The following is a 19,397-nucleotide window of genomic DNA, read 5'->3' on the forward strand; positions in this document are numbered from 1 at the left end:
TCCTTGTGGCCGTAGATTACGTCTCAAAGTGGGTGGAGGCAATTGTCACTCCAAACGATGATGCAAAAACAGTCACCAAGCTCTTCAAGAAAATAATCTTCCCAAGATTTGGAGTTCCTAGAGCAATCATAAGTGATGGAGGAACACATTTCCATGAAAAGAAACTCACATCCCTTTTGACCAAGTATGGTGTTCAACATAGAACCGGCTTGGGATATCATCCTCAAACAAGCGGTCAAGTTGAAGTTTCGAATAGAGAGATCAAGCAAATTCTTGAGAAAGTGGTGAATAAGACCCGAAAGGATTGGAGCACAAAGCTTGATGACGCTCTTTGGGCTTATAGGACGGCCTATAAGACTCTCATAGAAGCCTCCCCTTACAAGCTTGTTTATGGAAAAGCATGTCACGTGCCAATCGAATTGGAGTACAAAGCTTTTTGGGCGATCCGAGCCCTTAACCTTGATCTCAAGTTAAGTGGTCAAAAGAGGATGATTCAAATTCAAGAGTTGGAAGAATTCCGACTACAATCTTATGAGAATGCCAAGATCTACAAGGAAAGGACAAGATTGCTCCATGACAAAAGGATTAAGCAAAAAGCCTTGCACAAAGGGGATAAAGTCCTTCTATTCAACTCCCGATATCGACTCAACTCTAGATGGATGGGTCCCTATGTGATCACCGAGGTTGGAAAATATGGGGATTTCGAAATCAAGGCGGAAGATGGAAGCAAATTCATGGTCAATGGTCAAAGATTGAAGCCTTATTATGAGGGAGCATTTATTGGAGAGGTCGAGGTCACCTACCTCGGGCCTCCTCATCCTTGAAGGAATCATCAAAGGGAGAGTTTGGTGGAGTCCTCCCTAAACCACCACTTGTAAATATACTAACCCTCTAACTTGTATTTATAATTTTGTTGCATTCCTTTTATCATAAACATAAATTCTTTCCATGAGAGTAAGTGAGGGAGGGTCACTAATGAATTTTAAATGAAGGAAGGAACCAATTTTCAAGTGTGGGGAAGCCTTTATCGGAATCAAGGAAATCAAAAGAAATCCCCAGTAAGGAACCCGAGCGTCCAAAGAAGGAATCCGTTCGGATTCTACAAAGACGTCCATATTTTTGAGAATCCGCTCGTCCTGCTGGAATCCGAGCGTCTGAAAATGAATCCGCCCGTCCTTTTGCTGCAACATTTTAAGAAAAGTTCCTGTAACAGAATCCGCTCGTCTTTGGGAAAAGACGCTCGTCTTGCTTCAGAAAAGACGCTCGTCTTGTACAGAATCCGCTCGTCTTGGCCGCGTCAAATTTTTGCAAGAATTCGCTGTAAGAGAATCCGAGCGTCTTCCCTGGAATCCGCTCGTCCCAGAATGACAGAATCCGAGCGTCTTGTACCCGAGTCCGCTCGTCTTCCTGCGGTATTCACTCCCGATTTTCCCAATTTTAATACATCCCACCACACAATTTGTGACACATCACCCTTCCTTCCACTTGTATTATAAAAACCCACCTCCTTATGACTCCAAAGCATATCCCAAACACTCTTTTATTCCACAAAATCAAAAAGCCCCAAATTTCTAGGGTTTCAAAAGCAACATTCAATCCACAAAGAGCATCTTCATACTTTAACAAATCAGAAAAATCCAACTCAACAATCAAAGAATGGCACCAAAGGGATCTTCCTTTAGGGATAGAAGAAGACCAAGAGTAAGGGGAAGCTCTTCTACCTCCCACATCAACACCTTAAGGAGGGAGCATGAAGAAATTGTGGATCTTACAAGGCTTGATGACTTCTCAAATGTTGAATTCGTCAATGATGTGCAAAGGGTCGTTTTTCACCGGCTTCTTCGTAAGAACATTCTCCCTACTAAGTTTTTATGTCATAGAACTTTAAGGAAACTTGGGATTTATCATCAAATGGAAGCTCTTTTTGAGTTGTTTGGTCTCTCTACCTTTTTCCACATGCACGAGCAAACTTACCGATCCCTTGTGCTTGAATTTTTAAGCTTCTTGAAAATCACAACCTTGAATAGAACGATATGCATAGAATTTAGGTTGGAGAGTGTTTCAATAATGATGACTCTAGTGGAACACAAGGATAAATGAAGACCTTCTTCTTGTGCATCATCATTGGATAACCCTTGAGGGAGTTGATAAAAGGGTCAAGTGGATAACAAAAGGAAGTGATCCAATCTACCTACCAATGACCGGACTACCAAGAATCTCACCAATAAGGGGACCTTTATCACCAATCCCATCCTACCTCATCCCTCCAAACCCAACCCAAGCAAGGCAAGCACCACCACCTCCAAATCCCCAACAACAACAACAACAACAAGAGCAACAACCACAAGATGAGAAAATCAAAGTGCCTCCCTACCCTTTCCCATATCAACCGTACAACCACCCTAACCCCTTTATCCTTCCCCGTGACGACTTTGTAACGGGAATTCTATAAGACTTGCACTTCCGACAATATGAAGCTACCGTGGACAATTATTATGTACTTTACCCTCAATACCACGATATGATTCAAAGGGGGAAGATTAGTGAGGAGGGAGCTTTTCCCTCTTGGGCACAAATGGATATACTCTTCCCCAATTCGGAGAGGGCAAATGAAGGGGCAAACGGGCAACAAGAGGAAGGGAGCGACAAATCTTGTGGTGGGGACACGGTGGAGCTTGGTAGCGAAGAGGACGAGTTCATGGACCCTAATACAAGTGATGCATCCAAGGAAATATGGGATAGTGATCTAGAGGGAGATTACGGCGATCTCTAGAGGATCTCCTCATAGCTAGATGGAGCGGGCGTGAGGCACCCATCTCAAGCTTAAGTGAAGTTTCCTCATCTCTTCTCTTTATTTTCAATTTTCATGAAAGAAGTTTATGTTTTGTTAACTTGTACAATATTTGACTTTGTCTTTGGTTGGAGAGTCCTAGCAACATAGAGGACTAACAACTCGGCCCCATTGAGGTGTTCTTATTTTATTGTTCCCATTTGAAAAATCCAAAATGACAATTTAGTTTCATGCATTGCATCTTGTGTGCATGAACTACCCCATAATTTGAGACATTAGAAATAATGTCTATCTCGGTTTAGGGAAGTACATGCATACGCAACGGGAGGTAATCTAAATTACGCTCTCCGTCATAAACAAAAACTTATGCATCATGTAGTGTAGATTAGTATAGCTTGCATTTAGTATAGAATTCATGCATCATGCTTGCATAATTTCCTATCATTTTGGCCATTGAGGACAATGCCCATATTAGTGTGGGGATGGGAAATTATAACTTAACTTTTATTCAAAGACCCAAAAAAATCAAAAATTTCGAAAAAAATCAAAAAATCAAAAAATCAAAAACCCAAAAACATGTTCATTTCCTTTGTAGTATATATTGTTTGTATATATATTATATTTGTCTATCCTTGTTCACATTGATCGACTACGCCACATCCGAGACATGAGGATATTGAAGACCGCATGGTATGATCTTTCCAATCTCCTTTTTCCTCTTTATGTTAATGACTATGTGGCTTTATTTTGATTGAGCGGTATAACAATGTGAATTTAGGACTTGTATTTAGATTATTTGGCATACTAGTTGGTAGAATCATTTGCATTAGGATGTATAAATGTTAGTTGCATCATGGCATGTAGTTTGCATGTTAGAAAATTTTGCAAAACCGTCTACTTGGGAAGCTTGACAAGTGTATATAGGCCCTAGTAGATGCTTTTTCTTCTTAAGACTTTGCTTGTTAGAATACTTGTAAAACACCCTAGGATGTGTCATGCTAGTATCCTTTGACCCATGGATTAAGGCCTAGTCAAGAGTACCTTGTGGTGTGATAACTCCTTGGCTACCGTTTATTCCAAGGTGACCCTTGAAACCATGCAACCACCATCATCCATGTTCTACCACATTTTGTCATCAAAAAGGGAATGGGCACAAAAATTGTTCAAAAACATTTGAGTTCAAGAAATGAAAAGAAATGAAATGTCAAAAAGTTTGCAAATTGCATCAAAAGAAAAGAGGAGTAACAAAAATGAAAACTCCTATGCTTCAAATATAAGGCACCCTCGTTACTAATTGGGGTGACTTTGAAAATGTTCAAAAAGAAATGCAAATAAAAGCTGAAAAATTGTCAAGTGTTGAAATGCCAAAAATCAAAAGAAATGGCAAGAAAGTGTTCTCAAATGTTATATGCCACAAGAAATTGGGGGGAAAAACAACAACAAAAGCAAACTCCCAAAATGAAACTCAATTATCTATTGATCCCTTTATCCATCGTATCCATTATTTTTGTGCATGGTAGAGAGGGGACGACCCTTCTTCTTGTCTAGGCAAGATGGGGAATTCCGCGATCCTCCAGTGTTTCTAACACCATAGGGAGTCTACTCTTGACAAAAGCATTTAACGATTGAGGACAAAGGTACCCTAGCTTGACACAACTTGGAGGTGATTTATTGGTATCCTTCTAGGCTTAGTAGTTTGAAGAAATTGCATCTATGAAGGAGTGTGTACCCTTGAATGGCTTCCCTTGTAGATAATTTCCGCCACTTAGATAAGGAAAGTGGCTATTCTTTTGTAGATGCATCCATTACTTGATTTTATGTGCTTTAATGTTTGGATGTATCGCCATTTTGGCAAGACCCACCTTGCCTTGCAAGAAGGCATCCTACCTCATGGTTGTCTTGTTGTGAGTTGAAGGGGCAGAGTGAGACCCGCTAATTGTCTCATATCGGCTATGCTATTAGGTTAGTTTAAATAATGGTCCTAGTCTTTGTCACCTCTTTACTCGGGACGAGCAAAGGTTCGGTTTGGGGATATTTGATGTGACCATAATTTGAGCATATTTAGTCCCCGAATTAGCCTTGTTCCCATGCTTGTTAGTGCATATTTGGGTCATTTATTGTCTTTAGTCCTTTGTTTTGCATATTCTTTGAGGTTTTTATCCCTTGGTAGGAAAGGAGTGCAAACCTTGCATTTTCATGGCAAAATGAAGCTAAATTTATTGAATTCAATGACCGAGCATCAAAGAGAAGACAAGACTAGAAGGCCTTTGTACATACTATAGTAGATGGCCAATGATGAGAAAATATCCTTGCATCCCCGAGGAAATACTCAAGGATTTTATGAAGAAAAAGGAAGAAAAGAAGAAAGAAAGTAGCTGTAAGACAATCCGAGCAGATTGCCTACAATCCGCCCGTCCAGCAAGGGCAATCCGAGCGTCTTCCCCAGCTGGACGCCCGTCCAGAATCACCCCAATCCGCCCATCCACCACCATAATCCGCTCGGCCAGAACCTCCACAATCCGCCCGTCCCGTGCCCTAGACGCTCGGATTGTGTGTCAGCCATTTCGTCTTCTACAAGTTTTAAGGAAGGATGCGCATATTTTTCTAAGACCGGCGAAAAGGAGACCGGAGTCTCCCTAGAGACCGGCGATTCCTCAAGGACTTAATCGTCATTTAAGCCCTTAGTAAACCCTAATTTATGTAACTAATCCCCACTATAAATACCCCATTAGTCTAATTAGATTAGCATGTTCTTCTTAGCAATCTCTAGTGTAGTTAATATCAATCAAATTTCTCTTTAATCTTGTAATCAACATTTAATCAAGTTTTAATACAAGTTTCATTTCCTTAATCTCTCTCTTGTTCATCCTTTGTTTTGGGTAATTGAAGATTATTTGGTTTATTATTGGGAGATTGACAGCCTTCCAATCAATCATCAAGTACTTCTATTATTCTTTGCTTTATTATTGGAATCATTAGTAGGTATAATTCTCTTAATCCCTTTTTAATTATTGTTAATTATCTTCATTTATTCATCATGTTTCACTTTGTTCGTATGATTGACAACCTTGCTAGCATGTTCAACATGATAATGAGTGAGTAGTTTCCTTAGCTAGGGTTAATGGGTAATTAGGGGAAACCAACATGGGGGATGATTCATGCTTAAATTAATATGTTTTCATAGTTTATTTGCTTGCTTGTTGTGATCTCAACTTATGCACATGTTATGTTTGATGAAATGTGAGCCTATGAATCCTTGCATTTTTTACCCATCACCTATCTTTTCAATGAGACTTGTAAGACATAAACCAACTCGAGTCTCATTAGATCATGCATATAGTTGAGTAGGGAAGATTAAGTCGACTTGTAGGTGTTGTACAATCTAATCGATTCGGCTCCGGGACCCAAACTTTCCTAAGATTGTAAGATATAAACCAACTCGATCCATCACAACAATAATTGTTTGCTTATAATTTGAGAATATGTTTGTATGATCAATTCCCATGAATCCCCTATGACCCCATGATACCCTAGTGACTTTTATCAATTGTTTACATCCCTTTTTAATCATCTTGCTTGTTTACTTTCATTGCTATTTTAGTTTAGTGATCTTCTACTTCAAACCCCAAATTGTGACACCCCGAGACACCGCTAGTTGCAATTGAAAATCTCATCTCAATTCCCGTCCCTTGGGATCCGACCTTTACTTACCTCTTTACTAATTGTAGAGTTGTTTGTGGAGTTATAAATTGTGTTTTGGTCTAGGTGCTCCTAACGACAAGTACCGAAAACTAAACCCTCCTAAGGGGACACGACCAAATTTAAAATAAATGTTTCTTGATTGTATCTCTGATTCACTGCCTCGGGTAACCAAGATGGTAACATCTCCCAGTTACCTTGGCCGGGTAAGAAGGAGGTATTACAAAGTGGTATCAGAGCTTCGATTTTGGAGCCTAAATCAATGAATCAAAATGAACCTAGGTGTATCTAATAAAAGGAACCCGACATGAGTACAATAAGAGATCGGTTTTGGATTAGTGGGCGCCCTCATATCAAAACTAGTGCCTATTGTCTCAGTTGGTCACTACATGAGTGGTTACAAGTAGGGGTGAACGACATAGCCAATGTTATGTGATTACATGGATGATGTGGTTGTTCATAGACTTTTGCATGACATAGGCTCCCACATGTGTGTGGTAGGATACGGAAAATTGGATGAGTATAATTACATATCATGGCACATTTTGAAAGATGATAATTCCATTCTCTTGATTCATATCAGGTGTTTATCTAATGCTTGATAGTGCTACCGCTAGGGTATAATTCACGATGATTTTTGGTAGAGTAAATGCGAGTATAGAAGTAGCGGGTAAGAAACGGCGATTATGAGCTAACTCGGGACGGGTCACCGATAGAAGGTGGACTCGCGAACCTCTTATTGTCTTGTAGGAAATCCTTTGATAGGGCTTTGTTGAGAAATTGGACCATACCTAATCACTTGACCGAGTGCGAGCAGCAACTCGGTCGAGTAAACAATTACTCGATCGGGGGGACCCTTGACTCAACCGATTGGACCAAATCCAGGAGGTGGTACATTCTAGAAAAACCGTCACTTGAGTTTGATGAGCAAGAACTTTATGTTGCTTTATGTTTTGACAGGAATCCATATGACGCCCATACTGCTGCGTCATATCTATGACATTGGTGTCAGAATCCCGATTCGATCCTATGATTCTACGATTTTACAATCCAAAAATGCTTGACCGATCCCGGATCCCACGATTCTATCATGTTTGTAGAATCTTATGATCCTATCTATTTGAAATTTTCTAGAGGTAGAATCATAATACGATTCTACGATCTTAAAATCCTACGATTCGACTCCATAGTAAACATATTAAAATATATTTTTATATAATGACATCGTAAAATTTAAATTTCATGTAAGTTGTAGAAACATGTTCATGAAATGATACTAAACTCATTAAATATCGATATTTTGTGCATAAATAAGTGTTTTGATCTTCAATTATATATTTTTACCAAATAAAAAACTATATTTAGTGAATTTGTAGAATCTTAGGATTCTACGATCCGATTCTACCGATTCGATCCTACCCTCTCCATCCATTCAAAGTAGAATCCCGATCCTAACAACATTGATCCATGGAGCAAGGAAGTGGATGAAATTGAGAAGCTGATTTATGGAGATGATCCTCCTCCTGAGATGGTTTACAGCTGTGATGAGGATATTGACATAGAAGCCGAGTTGGATGCTTTGGAAGCTGAGATTTTCAGAGAGGAGTCGGTCAAAGTTTTTGATAAAGCTTCTATGACGGATAAAGTTCCCTATCTCCTACCAAGTGATGATGACTTGAAGAACGGTGAACATTGCTCATATTTTATATTAGACTTTGAGTTTGATGAGCAAGAACTTTATTTGTCATTTATTTTCTCTTGGACTATTTATTGGTGCTACTTTTGCTTGTGTGTATCACATGCGCTACTTTTTGATTTACTATTATGAGCTTTAAGTTGTATTGATTGTGGTTTGTGTGCGCATTTATTTTGAATGCAGAGAGTGCTCGCCAGATGGTGCCTCGATCGAGTGCTGGCAGGCTCGATCGAGTACCCACGTTGTTTGGGTCAGAAACGTAGCCAGACGATGACAGGAATTGTGTGGTTGATATTTTCCCCTATTTTTGCAGCTGGTTTGGGGGAATTTCTACGCTCTTACCCGGTATTATCTTCCTGTGTACCATCTTTCATTGTATTATCTATTTCTTTTCCATTCCTCTTGTTAGTTGTGTCCTTTAGGTTGCTGGACTTTTTGTGTGATTGCTATGCTGTAGGTGTCACAATGAGGACACTGTGACATTTATGTTTGGGGCCCGGGAGTTTGATGAGTCATAATTATATACATATTTATGCCTCCCCTTAATTGCTTTTGATATGGTTTTCGTGCTAAATTATATTAATTACATGCCTTTTATGTTAGAATGTCGATACTTCCGCTATTTGATGTTTTAATGCAAGAATAATGCATTTGAGGAGCAAAGGATTAAAATAGGCATCGCGGAGTAGGCATGAAGGAATACACGAAGCATGGGACGGGAATCCATAAGAATGAAGGAATAGAAGTTAAGAATAAAACACGAACAAAAGAGCAGAACAAGTGGTGCCTCGATTAACTAGAGTTGGGCTCGATCGAGGAAGCACGTACTCGATCGAGAACAATGGGCTCGATCGAGGAACTCCCTATTTCTATATTTTCCGCAATTCCTTAAGTCGGTTATGATTTATTATAAATACCTATATTCGTACCCTAGTTTATTTATGTCTTATTTTCGGTAGTTTTGTAGAAATTCTCAAAAACTCTCTTAGAATACTTAGGGGGTGTTTGGTACGGGAAAGGGTAAGAGAATGAAATCAAGAAAGGGTAAGAGAGGGAAATGAATGGGATCACCATATTATACTTGGGTGTTTGGTTGACAATTAGAGGGAAAGGGAATTAAAAGCCAACATCCACCACCTCCACCACCATTACCCACCACCTGCCACCATTATCTAGACCGACACCACCTTAAGTAGCGGCGCCGACGATCTTCCTCACGGTACCCCACGGCGAACCTAATCACCGCGCCTCACGCCCTTAACAAACACCACAATCCCGACCCCAAACACCTTATTCATTCTAAAAAATCCACCATAACCCTTCGAAAACCCCTCCCCCACCCCTTAAAACACAAGATCTAGTGTGGCCGGCGTCGGGCGGTTGCAGTGGTGTGGCCGAGGAAGGTGTTGGTGGTGGTTGGTGGGGTTGGAGAGTTACTGAAGATGTTGGTGTGGTGTTCAGTGGTTGAGGATATGGGGTAGCGTGGACAAGCGGCGTCGTTGGTGGTGGTTGTGTCGGCGTCGCTGGTGGTGGTTGTGTCGGTGTAGTGGGTGTAGGGTGTAGGTGGCAGTGGTTGACGGTGTGAGAGGGTGTGGTGGGTGTTGGTGGGAGTGGTGGAAATAGGGAGTAGGAGGAAGAAGGGATTATGGGGTTATGGGCTTATCCAAGGGGGGGAGGGGTATGGATGAGAATGGTTTTGGGGGTAAGGGGGGGTATGGGTTACCCTTTCTTTGTGTCAAACAAACAACAACAAAAGGAATCAACCATTTTTATTCTCTTTCCCTTTCCTTATTCCCCCCAACCAAACGCCCCCTTAGTTTAGTTTAATCATTGTTCTTACTTCCAGATCTAAGCTATCTTACGATATTATTCTAATCTTTCTTCAAATAATTATTATTTCAATTACTTGTTCATTTTTCATACTTTTAATCATGCTTCTTATTATTGCTATTGTTGTTATTATTATTAGTTTGAGTATCTAAATCTTTTATCTAGGGTGAAAGGGAATCTAGGCGGTTAGAAAAGAGTTAACTTATGAATTTATTGTTAAATTGCTTTGGATTGTTGTTCAATTATTGTCTTTCTTCTAATTAGTTAATTACTTATCAGAATTGATTTATTAGTCTTGCATAAACTAGGATTTTCACCGACTGGGTTAAGACTAGTATATGCCACGATAATTAAATTAGACCGACTTAATGATAGCGATTGCATGTGATGTTTAGATCTAAAAAGACATATTAGAATCGATCGATCATATGACTTTCAACAATATAAATTGTTCAATCAATGAATTAAACCTTACCCTTGGATGACTACCTAGTGAATCCGATTCCTAGACTTCTTAATATTATTGTTATTCATCTTTTATTACACTTGCTATTAGTTGTTAGAAAACAAACATTCAAGACCCCCAAAAATTTGGTTACTTTAAGACAGACTTAAATATAAACAAACTAGAATAATTAGCTCGCCTCCCTGTGAATTCGACCCTTCTTACCGCTAGCTATTAGCTAGTAGTAATTCAGGTTTACTTTAATTAAGGCCGAACGACTGAAACTAACCTTATCACTGCGGCTGTGAGGTTAGGACCGCAGATGGTGCAAGACATGATTGAAAAAGTACACTTGATTCGCCAAAAGATGAAAGCAGCTTAAGATCGACAAAAGAGTTACACGGACTTGCATCACAGGGACATCGAGTTCACGGTAGGTGACAAGGTTCTCTTAAAAGTGTCACCTATGCAGGGAGTTATTAGGTTTGACAAGAGATGAAAGTTAAGTCAGAAGTTTATCGGTCCTTATGAGATTTTTTATCGGATAGGTGAAGTAGCCTACCGGCTAGCCTTACCGCCATCGCTTGATGAGGTCCATAATGTATTTCATGAATCACAACTTCGGAAGTATGTGAGTGATCTATTAGATGTACTTGAGGTCGAGAATATCGAGCTAGATGAGGCTCTAACTTATGTAGAGGTTCCTAAAGATTTTGGATCCGTAAGGTACGCAAGACAAGGAATGGTGAAACCGTCTTGCTTAAGGTGCTATGGTCTAATCACAACATGGAAGAAGCCACTTTGGAACCAGAGGAGGCTATGAGAGAGCGCTACCCCCACCTTTTTGATCATGTATCTTTGGTTACGGGGACGTAACCGTTGTCTTTTAAGAGGGGTAGGAGATGGTCGCATGTGTGTTTTGGGGGTAGTTTTGAGGTCGTTATGGTCATGTTGTTGGTTTGTAGGTTTGTGTGAGCTATAGTTGGGTTCCATAGTTGGTCATAGTTGGTGTTGCTAGTGTCTTTGAGTAGCTGGTGTTGCTTTTTGTTTTGGGTATGGTATGAACTTCGGGGATGAAGTTCGTTTTAAGGAGGGAAGACTGTAATACAACGGTTTTCTGGTTCTTAGTTACTCGGTAGACTAGGTCGTCGTGTGACTTCTGGTCAGGTTACTGTCCAGGGGCACTTGGCCGAGTAGTGGGATACTCGGCTGAGAAGGTCGTACTCGACCGAGTATCCGGTCTGACGGGATTATTCCGCGGTTTAATTAATATAATTAGAGTTACTAATCCTTTTACAGTTATATATATCGTCTTTAACAGTTACTAATCCTTTTTACAAAACCTAAAAATACGTATACCATCTCTCTAATCACCCTAATCACTCCCAAGTCGATCGATCTTGAGTCTACATCCCGCCTTTTTCCGTATCGGTTTCGTTGGTAAGTCCCTAGTACCTTTTTAATTGGTTTATGGTTGTCCTTTAGAGTTTACCCTAATTGATTACGTTGGGGAAAATGGTTGATTGGAATGATTATGATAAAGTATTGTTGTTATTATTGTTACGTGACGAGTTTGTAGAGGAACAACTCTAGCTTCCGCTGTTGTTTGTTGATTTCAGATTCACGAATAAGGTAGGGTTTTCCTACTCACTCGGTTGTGTAATTAATTTGAGATGGATGTGATTGATTGCTTGATTATTATGCTATATCGGATACATATTGGTTGAGTAGTATTGTGATTGGTATTGTTGTGATAGGACCATGTTCGGGAGATGGTTCCAACCTCATGTTCGTCTCTTGTGGCTCCCGTCACAAGGGGATGTGCACATTAATGATCTGGGTGCGCTCGTTGCAATGAGCGGGGCTTAGGTGGGAACAACTGCGTTACCCCCACGGGCGGTGAGGATTACCTGTTGCGATGGGTAATCTGGTAGGACTACACACTTAAGTGTATAGTCGGTTATTGATTGGTAATGGAGTTGGAGATTGATATTTCAAGTGACTTAGTTGTATTGTTGTATTATAAATTCAAATCTTGATTATACTGTGTTGATCCATTCGGGCATGGTGAGCAGTTGATTGAGCAGGCATAGTTGTGCATAGCTCGCGGGTTCGGATGGGGGTCGAGTCGTCACCAGTCTTTATCTAGCTTCCGTTGACATTTTATGCTTTAGTTCCTTTGACAGTTTTTGATTGTAAACGTTTTGAGTTAAACTTTAGTTGTATTATACTTTAAACAGTTTTGACATTTTAATAATAACTGTTCTTTGATGGTCAATTTGATATAATCTCCCTCCGGCAACCGAGATGGTAACACCTTGATATGCTAGGGTGGTCCTTAGTAAGACACTGTGGTGTATGGGGTGTTACATAAGCAGTCCACCGATAGGATGAATTATTCATATGAAATAACTATATGTAATATAGGGTCAACAATTATATACAAAAGAAACTCATAATAATTGTTAAGCATTACACAATGATTAAAGAAGCAGACCACAACCCAACGAACTATTATATGACGATTATAGTCTATAAATCGACCAACAATATCATTATACGGAGTATAATTTTTCGTTTCTTAGAGAACCAAATTAAATTGAAGAGGATTAGGGCATCACACAGGGAGAATTAAATAAAAAAGCGAGAACATCAGGATAGAAGACACATATTAGAACATGATGGAAGAGTTGCTACTCAACATGGCTTACCTGGAGGTATCTGACTATCTGAGGAGTGGCGGATCATAATAAAAAAAAAAAAATTAGGAGGCCCAAAGTTATATCCTTTATACGTAAATGGTTGACAGTGGGCTAAATGCGTACACCCTCCGTCCTAAGCATTTATTTACGAGAATAAAAAAGGAACCCAAGTAATTGTGACGATGAGAGTATAATTTAAGAGGGCACTGGCGTGTTACGGTCCTCCACTGTATCGGAAAACCAGTGACTCATTGAGTGTTCTCCCAAATACCATTCTCATCACATGGGAATAATGCTAGATTAGGGCACCCTAGCACTTCTAGACGCTTCAAGTTTGGGAATAACTTGATAAAATCATCCCAGTTAATCTGGAGTTGGGGCAAGTAACGGAGACGCACAATTGTTGGTTGCGGGAAGAAATGCTTGAGCTCTCTCAATCCTCCTCCTCTCAAGTAGAGTTTCTCCAGGCCACAGTTTTCCGTGTCTTGACTAATTAGGCTAAGCAGCCGTGAGGCTATGGGGTTGGGTGCGGCCTGGAGCTCTAGTTTTTCTAGGGAGGATGGAAACATTCCAAGGTCATCGCTATCAGGGGGGACTTCCGTGGTGGAATTCCCCACCCAGGTAATTCTTAGACAACTGAGATTTTCCAATTCACACAATGTTTCAAAATCCTGTGGCGTAGGAAAATTCATTTTCCTGGTAAGAATTGTCAATTTTCGAAGTTTCTCAAGTTTTGACAACTCACCAAATGAACATGGAGATGAGGCGGCTGTACGTTTCCCTTTTTCTTTTGTTTTCCGCTTTGTTCTTCCATTTGGTTTCTGTTGGAGCTGGTCGTTGTTGATGACGAAACCCTTGAGCTGCTGGAGATTGGTTAACGAAGTGATTCCGAGGGGGACATGATCGAGAAGGTAACACCCGGACAAGTCCAGGATGGTAAGATCTAATGACTTGATGCCCGGTGGGAGCGTCTCTAAGTTGTTACAAGCCCGCAAATCTAACACCTTCAACAGTCGGAGATCGTATACTGATTCGGGTAGTTTCACTATGCCTGATACTCCTTCAAGACTTAAAAATGCCACGTTTGACAAATTCCTGAGATACTTAAAGGCCTCAATGTCTTCCACCACTATATATTCCTTTGAATCCTGATGCCATCTACCAAGGTGCACGACCCTAAGCTTCTCCATCCCCGACATAGTCTTAAATCGTGCAGCATTCAAAGTGGTCTGGCTCACATTAAGCAACGCTTCAGGATCCGTATTACCATCAGAGATCGCAGATGGATCCGGTGGAGGAGATCCGACCATTGTCATTCTTCGAAGGAGTGATCTTCTCATGGGCTCGGTCTCATCCAAATTTCCCATCTTTTGGTGATGCAAAATAGACCAAGACCCGTCATTTTTTATCTGAGCCAACGGGTTTGTTTGTCGACCCAATAGGCAGGACCGAACACTTATGGGCATCCTGTATCGATTGAGTATCTTCTTATATAAGAAAGTCCGCTCGATAAGCCCAACTGACACAAACTTGGCTAAAAGATGTTCCGCGTCCATTGAATCCATGAAGCGCATACCAATCCAACAGTGGATTATTTCTCGCTTCTTTATTTCAGCTTCAGCTGGGAACAACAGGAAGCAGCATAGACGTTTCTGCTCTTCCTCGGAGAGCTTACTATATGCCGATTCAAACTCGGCTTCGTCAGGGTGGTCATCCACGGAGGATCCCGCATTTAATGGAGGCACCACAACAGCGAAACCAGAAGCTTGCTTCCGGTACTGTAAGCCACACACCTCAAGCACAAGATCTTCATACCCAGATTTATTTTCTGGGTCGTATTTAATGAATTCCCCAAGCATTCACTACTAGAAAAAAAGCCAAAGAAACCATTGGAAATTGGCCTAAGAAACCAATGTAGAGATGGTCTCTACGTCAAAGGTCTCTTAGGGTAAGAGACCATGCAAAAAAAAATGGTTTCTTTGAATAAAATTAAAAATCATCCCTCCTTAATAGATGGTTTCTTTTCCTGGTGAGAAAGAGAGCATTAAAGTAGAAAAAATGGTTTCTTATCTCACTATTAGAAACCAATCAACTGAGAAAGATGGTTTCTTTCCTAAAACCAAGGATTAGAGAAGTATGGTTTCTTTGATTTTTTTTATTATTTTTTTTTCAATTGACCTGCTTTCATTGTCATTATTATTTATGGGGCACACATACCAAAGCTGATTGGGCGTATAGTCGTATACTCATGTTTTGTTGCACAGGGCACATATACCAAAGCTGATTTAAAAAAAAATCACAAATATATAATAATAAAGAGTGTATTCGTTTTTACAATCACTTGAAGCAAGCAATATTTTGTGCCATTAATACAAAAAAGATGACTAATTTACCAAAAAATTACAATAACAAGAAAATCTAACTCTCATATATCTACTCCGGCACCATCTTCCTTAACCTCGTCAAGCATTTGTTGGGAGTAAGTCACTGCGACATCTTTAAAATACTACAAAACGAAAATAAATAAGCATATTAACTAAAACACAATACTAATATTTGCGAAATAAGAGAAAAAAAATTATGTACCTTTCACAATATCAGACTTATTCTTAAAAACAACACAAGAAATTAAGAATAATTTAGGCTAACTTTTATAAGTTATCCTTAAAGTTTACTTGAAAAAAAATTCTTAAAAGTTTGTGACAAATGAATAAGAGTAATGTTGGCAGAGTTTTCTTTTGTTTTATGGACAACTATACGTATCTAATAATTAGCTTTTATCGAAATATAATCCATTTTTAATCACAATATCACACCACCACCACTATTCATAACAACTCCTCCGTACTACAACCACAACCAGCACGTTATCCGCACAACAACCAGCACGTTATCCGCACAACAACAAGCACGTTATCCACACAACAACAATCTGAGCACCTCACCCGCACAACAATCATAGTATGACTAATACACACATTACTACAAGCACAACTATAACAACCCATAACTTTTTTTTTTGGGTTACAAACAACCCATAACTAAAGCAACCCATTACTATATACGAGTAGTATATACTTACCTTGGACAGAGTGTAGTTAAAGCAAAAATGCAAGTTAGATACTACCTGGTCCGGAATTGTTTGCAATTGTTTCAAGCATACAACAGCAAACATAAAATCCACAATCTAACGAGTCAAGTGATTGTCGATGACATTATTACAAAAACAATATGAACGTGAGGGTGGGGAGCAAAACAGAAGGGGCTTACCGGATGTCACGACACAATATCTAGAACATGAACTCCATGTCTCTCTATAGCCTCTCTATAGCCCGCTGAACTGTTTAAAAGTACAACATCAAAATGATCTCAGTAATAGATATAATGTGACATATGAGTAACATTTATGAACTTCAGAAAGTATGCAAAAAACATAGTCAAAGGGTGAAAACTCAAACATAGCATATTAGGCATTGAACTAGGAGACTTTGCCCCTCATACCCATTACAGTACTTGCTAGCTGGTTGAGAAAGTTAAAGCATAGAACTCACAATTTACCAAATTCATTATTCACCCTTCTTCATGAAAAGATCAGCTAGACGTGGCGAAATGGCCTCACCAGAGTCGGTAGTTGCTAGCTGGTTGAGAAACAATATTATATTGGCCCCGCTCAGAACAACTCGAATCTTAAAATGACATTACGAGGCCATAGTTCTGATGAACTAGATAAATCCTTTAATAACCCGATCTAAAACACCAAAACCCAATATAAAGAACCAAGGGCTAAGCGAACCAAAAACCGCCTTTACTACCTGCAGCAGAAGTCATGGGACATGCACATACAAGTGAAATGGTTAACGAACAAGGAAACAAATTTTGAAGGTTTTAGAGTCAAGTCGACATCAATTGTTCTATGTAAGTTATTAAGAAGCAAAAAGTCAGTAACCCATATCCTCAACTATTATGCCAAATTCTTGAATGAGACTCTCTACTCTCTAGTGACCAACCTAGTTACTCATAACTACTCGAAAATCTGAAAGTGAACATACATATGAGTTACCTTACTTGAGAGTGATTTTTAGGAATACAATCAGCAAGTCACGACCCATGAGTTATAAGTACCAATCACTTTCATTTTCAAGTAAGATGCAAACAAACCGGTAACTTAAAACAAATATATATTACCTCATTGGTAGCAAGGATCTGACCATTACTCCTCTTAACCTTCTTCCTCCTTAAAACAGATCCTAACCAAAAAAACACCATAAATCATTTCATGAAATAAATCGTCACTCCCAAAGAGTGAAATAGTAATGGTTGTGAAAAAATATATTGATGTGAACAGGCCTGGGCACCTAATAAGTATCAATCATCGGCGCAAAAATGAAATCCAGTCATGTAGATAGGTAAATCAAAAGACCAAATGTAAATAGAATAAATTAAAACCCAAAAACTGATAAGAAATAAAGATCAAATTTAATACATTACGATAACCCCTTACCTATTCTTGCAGTCATTACTGATTGAATTTAGTGTTAATCCATTGCTCAAGCCTCTTAACCTTGCGCTGAACTACCCCTCGTCACTAATATTTTACATGGCTTGATCTTTGTTATTTGGAGTACTTGATCTCAATTACCAAGAATTTTTGGGACAAATAATAACAACTGTACAACAAAAGTATACCTAATTTCAAAATTCAATTAAAATCGAAAATTTGCATATAAACCCTAATTAAAAACTCATTAATCTACTCTACACATGAACTCGAAAACTACTCAGCTTTAATAAATCGGAAACATTCAAAGACACGAACTTACTAACCAAATTCTTAGATAAAATTCCTGAAAATTTTCCATATAGAAAAGGGATTTATTACCTCGTAACTCTATTTTCTCCTGCTCGAAAGCGGCGACTCGTGTTGAATGACTATAGAATTTCGGTGATGCTGCTCTGATGAAGGGTGTCTCTCCGGTAAGTGGTGTTGAGCGCTAGTAACGGCGCCGTCTGGTGGTGCTTTGATAAAGATTGGGTGTGAAATGAGTGGTGGGGTTATTTAACGAAATAAATAAACTAAGAAGATCAGGGGGGTTTTTTTATAGGATTTTTGTTTATTTAAATTCAACTTTATTTAAAGAATCATTTTTTATAGAAATGGTTTCTTTGCTAATTTATAAGAGACCATCCATTTGTAATTAATGGTTTCTTTCACAAAAGAAATCATCTGTGTACTTGGTTGGTTATTTATCAATGGTTCCTTTTCCATATATTGCAGTAGTGATTACTTCCAATTTTCTCACCAACTTTTCGATGGATTCTTTAGTTAAGCCGGAGTTGCTTGGCGCATTCTTAAAAGTGTTCAAGACATTTGTAATAATATTTTTCACCTTATCTGGTATGCATGCACCCGCTTCCACAGGTCGGTTTTTCGATTTGTGAAGAAGAGTTTGTAGTTCTTTGCCATGATCGATAAGGAAACCAAGGTCAGTTCGGATGGTAGCGGAGGACATGGAAGAAGATGGTTTGGGCGTTTGGGAGATTAAAACACGGAACGGATTTTTTGTTTTTCTATTTGTGGAGAAGCTCGCTGGAAAATCTAAATTGAAGGGTCATATTTAAATGTAAGAACAGTGATAGGCGCCACCCAAATTAGGTGTCACCCTCTCACATGTATTCTTAATTGAAGGGTCTTTACTCACCCCATATGAGAGAGTGGCGCCTTTTTTTTTTGAGAAAAGAGTGGCGCCTTTTCATTTTTCTTAAAGGTACTTCTTGTGTCTACGCATTTGTATAAGTGTAGCCTTTCCCAAAGGTAAACTATATTAAATTAAAAATTACTCCATTTTAAAATTCAGTTTTTTAAAATTACTTTTTTATATAATCTTATCTATATAGGCCATGTTTGTTAAATGGCATATTGGCCAAATTTCAGCATATTGGAGAGGTTTAGCATGTTTGACTTACAAATATGCTATTTAGAGCGTTTGGTTAATGACATATTGAAATAGCATATTGGGGTCCAATATGCTATTTTGTAATATGTTGCTCCTAGTAGCATATTAGGTTAGCGGATTAGAAAGAAAAAATATTGTCTTATTTACCCCCTTAAAAATATTAACCTTCCTTTCATATATTTAATAAATAATTTATCATATGCTTATTTGTCATTTTACAAAGAATCTAAACAATCTGTTAATCTAAAACTGTCAATTACCAAACACCTCTAAAATAATT

At 39.0% G+C, this 19,397-nt stretch overlaps 1 protein-coding gene and 1 long non-coding RNA gene across 2 annotated transcripts; both read right to left on the bottom strand.

The window, feature by feature from the left end:
* Positions 1-13,411: 13,411 nt before the first annotated feature.
* Positions 13,412-15,022, bottom strand: LOC141607491 (disease resistance RPP13-like protein 4). Its single transcript, XM_074426843.1, has one exon. The coding sequence runs from the start codon at positions 15,020-15,022 to the stop codon at positions 13,412-13,414; it is 1,611 nt and encodes a 536-aa protein (XP_074282944.1).
* A 463-nt stretch (positions 15,023-15,485) lies between these two features.
* On the bottom strand, positions 15,486-18,307 carry LOC141608951 (uncharacterized). The gene is made up of 6 exons (XR_012527085.1): positions 18,043-18,307; positions 17,665-17,830; positions 17,349-17,410; positions 16,715-16,975; positions 16,434-16,503; positions 15,486-15,669 (listed from the first exon to the last, which is right to left on the bottom strand). It is a non-coding gene; the product is annotated as an uncharacterized LOC141608951 (long non-coding RNA).
* Positions 18,308-19,397: the final 1,090 nt, after the last annotated feature.

This window comes from Silene latifolia, chromosome 10 (genome assembly GCF_048544455.1).
Source record: "Silene latifolia isolate original U9 population chromosome 10, ASM4854445v1, whole genome shotgun sequence".
Taxonomy (NCBI): Eukaryota; Viridiplantae; Streptophyta; class Magnoliopsida; order Caryophyllales; family Caryophyllaceae; genus Silene; species Silene latifolia.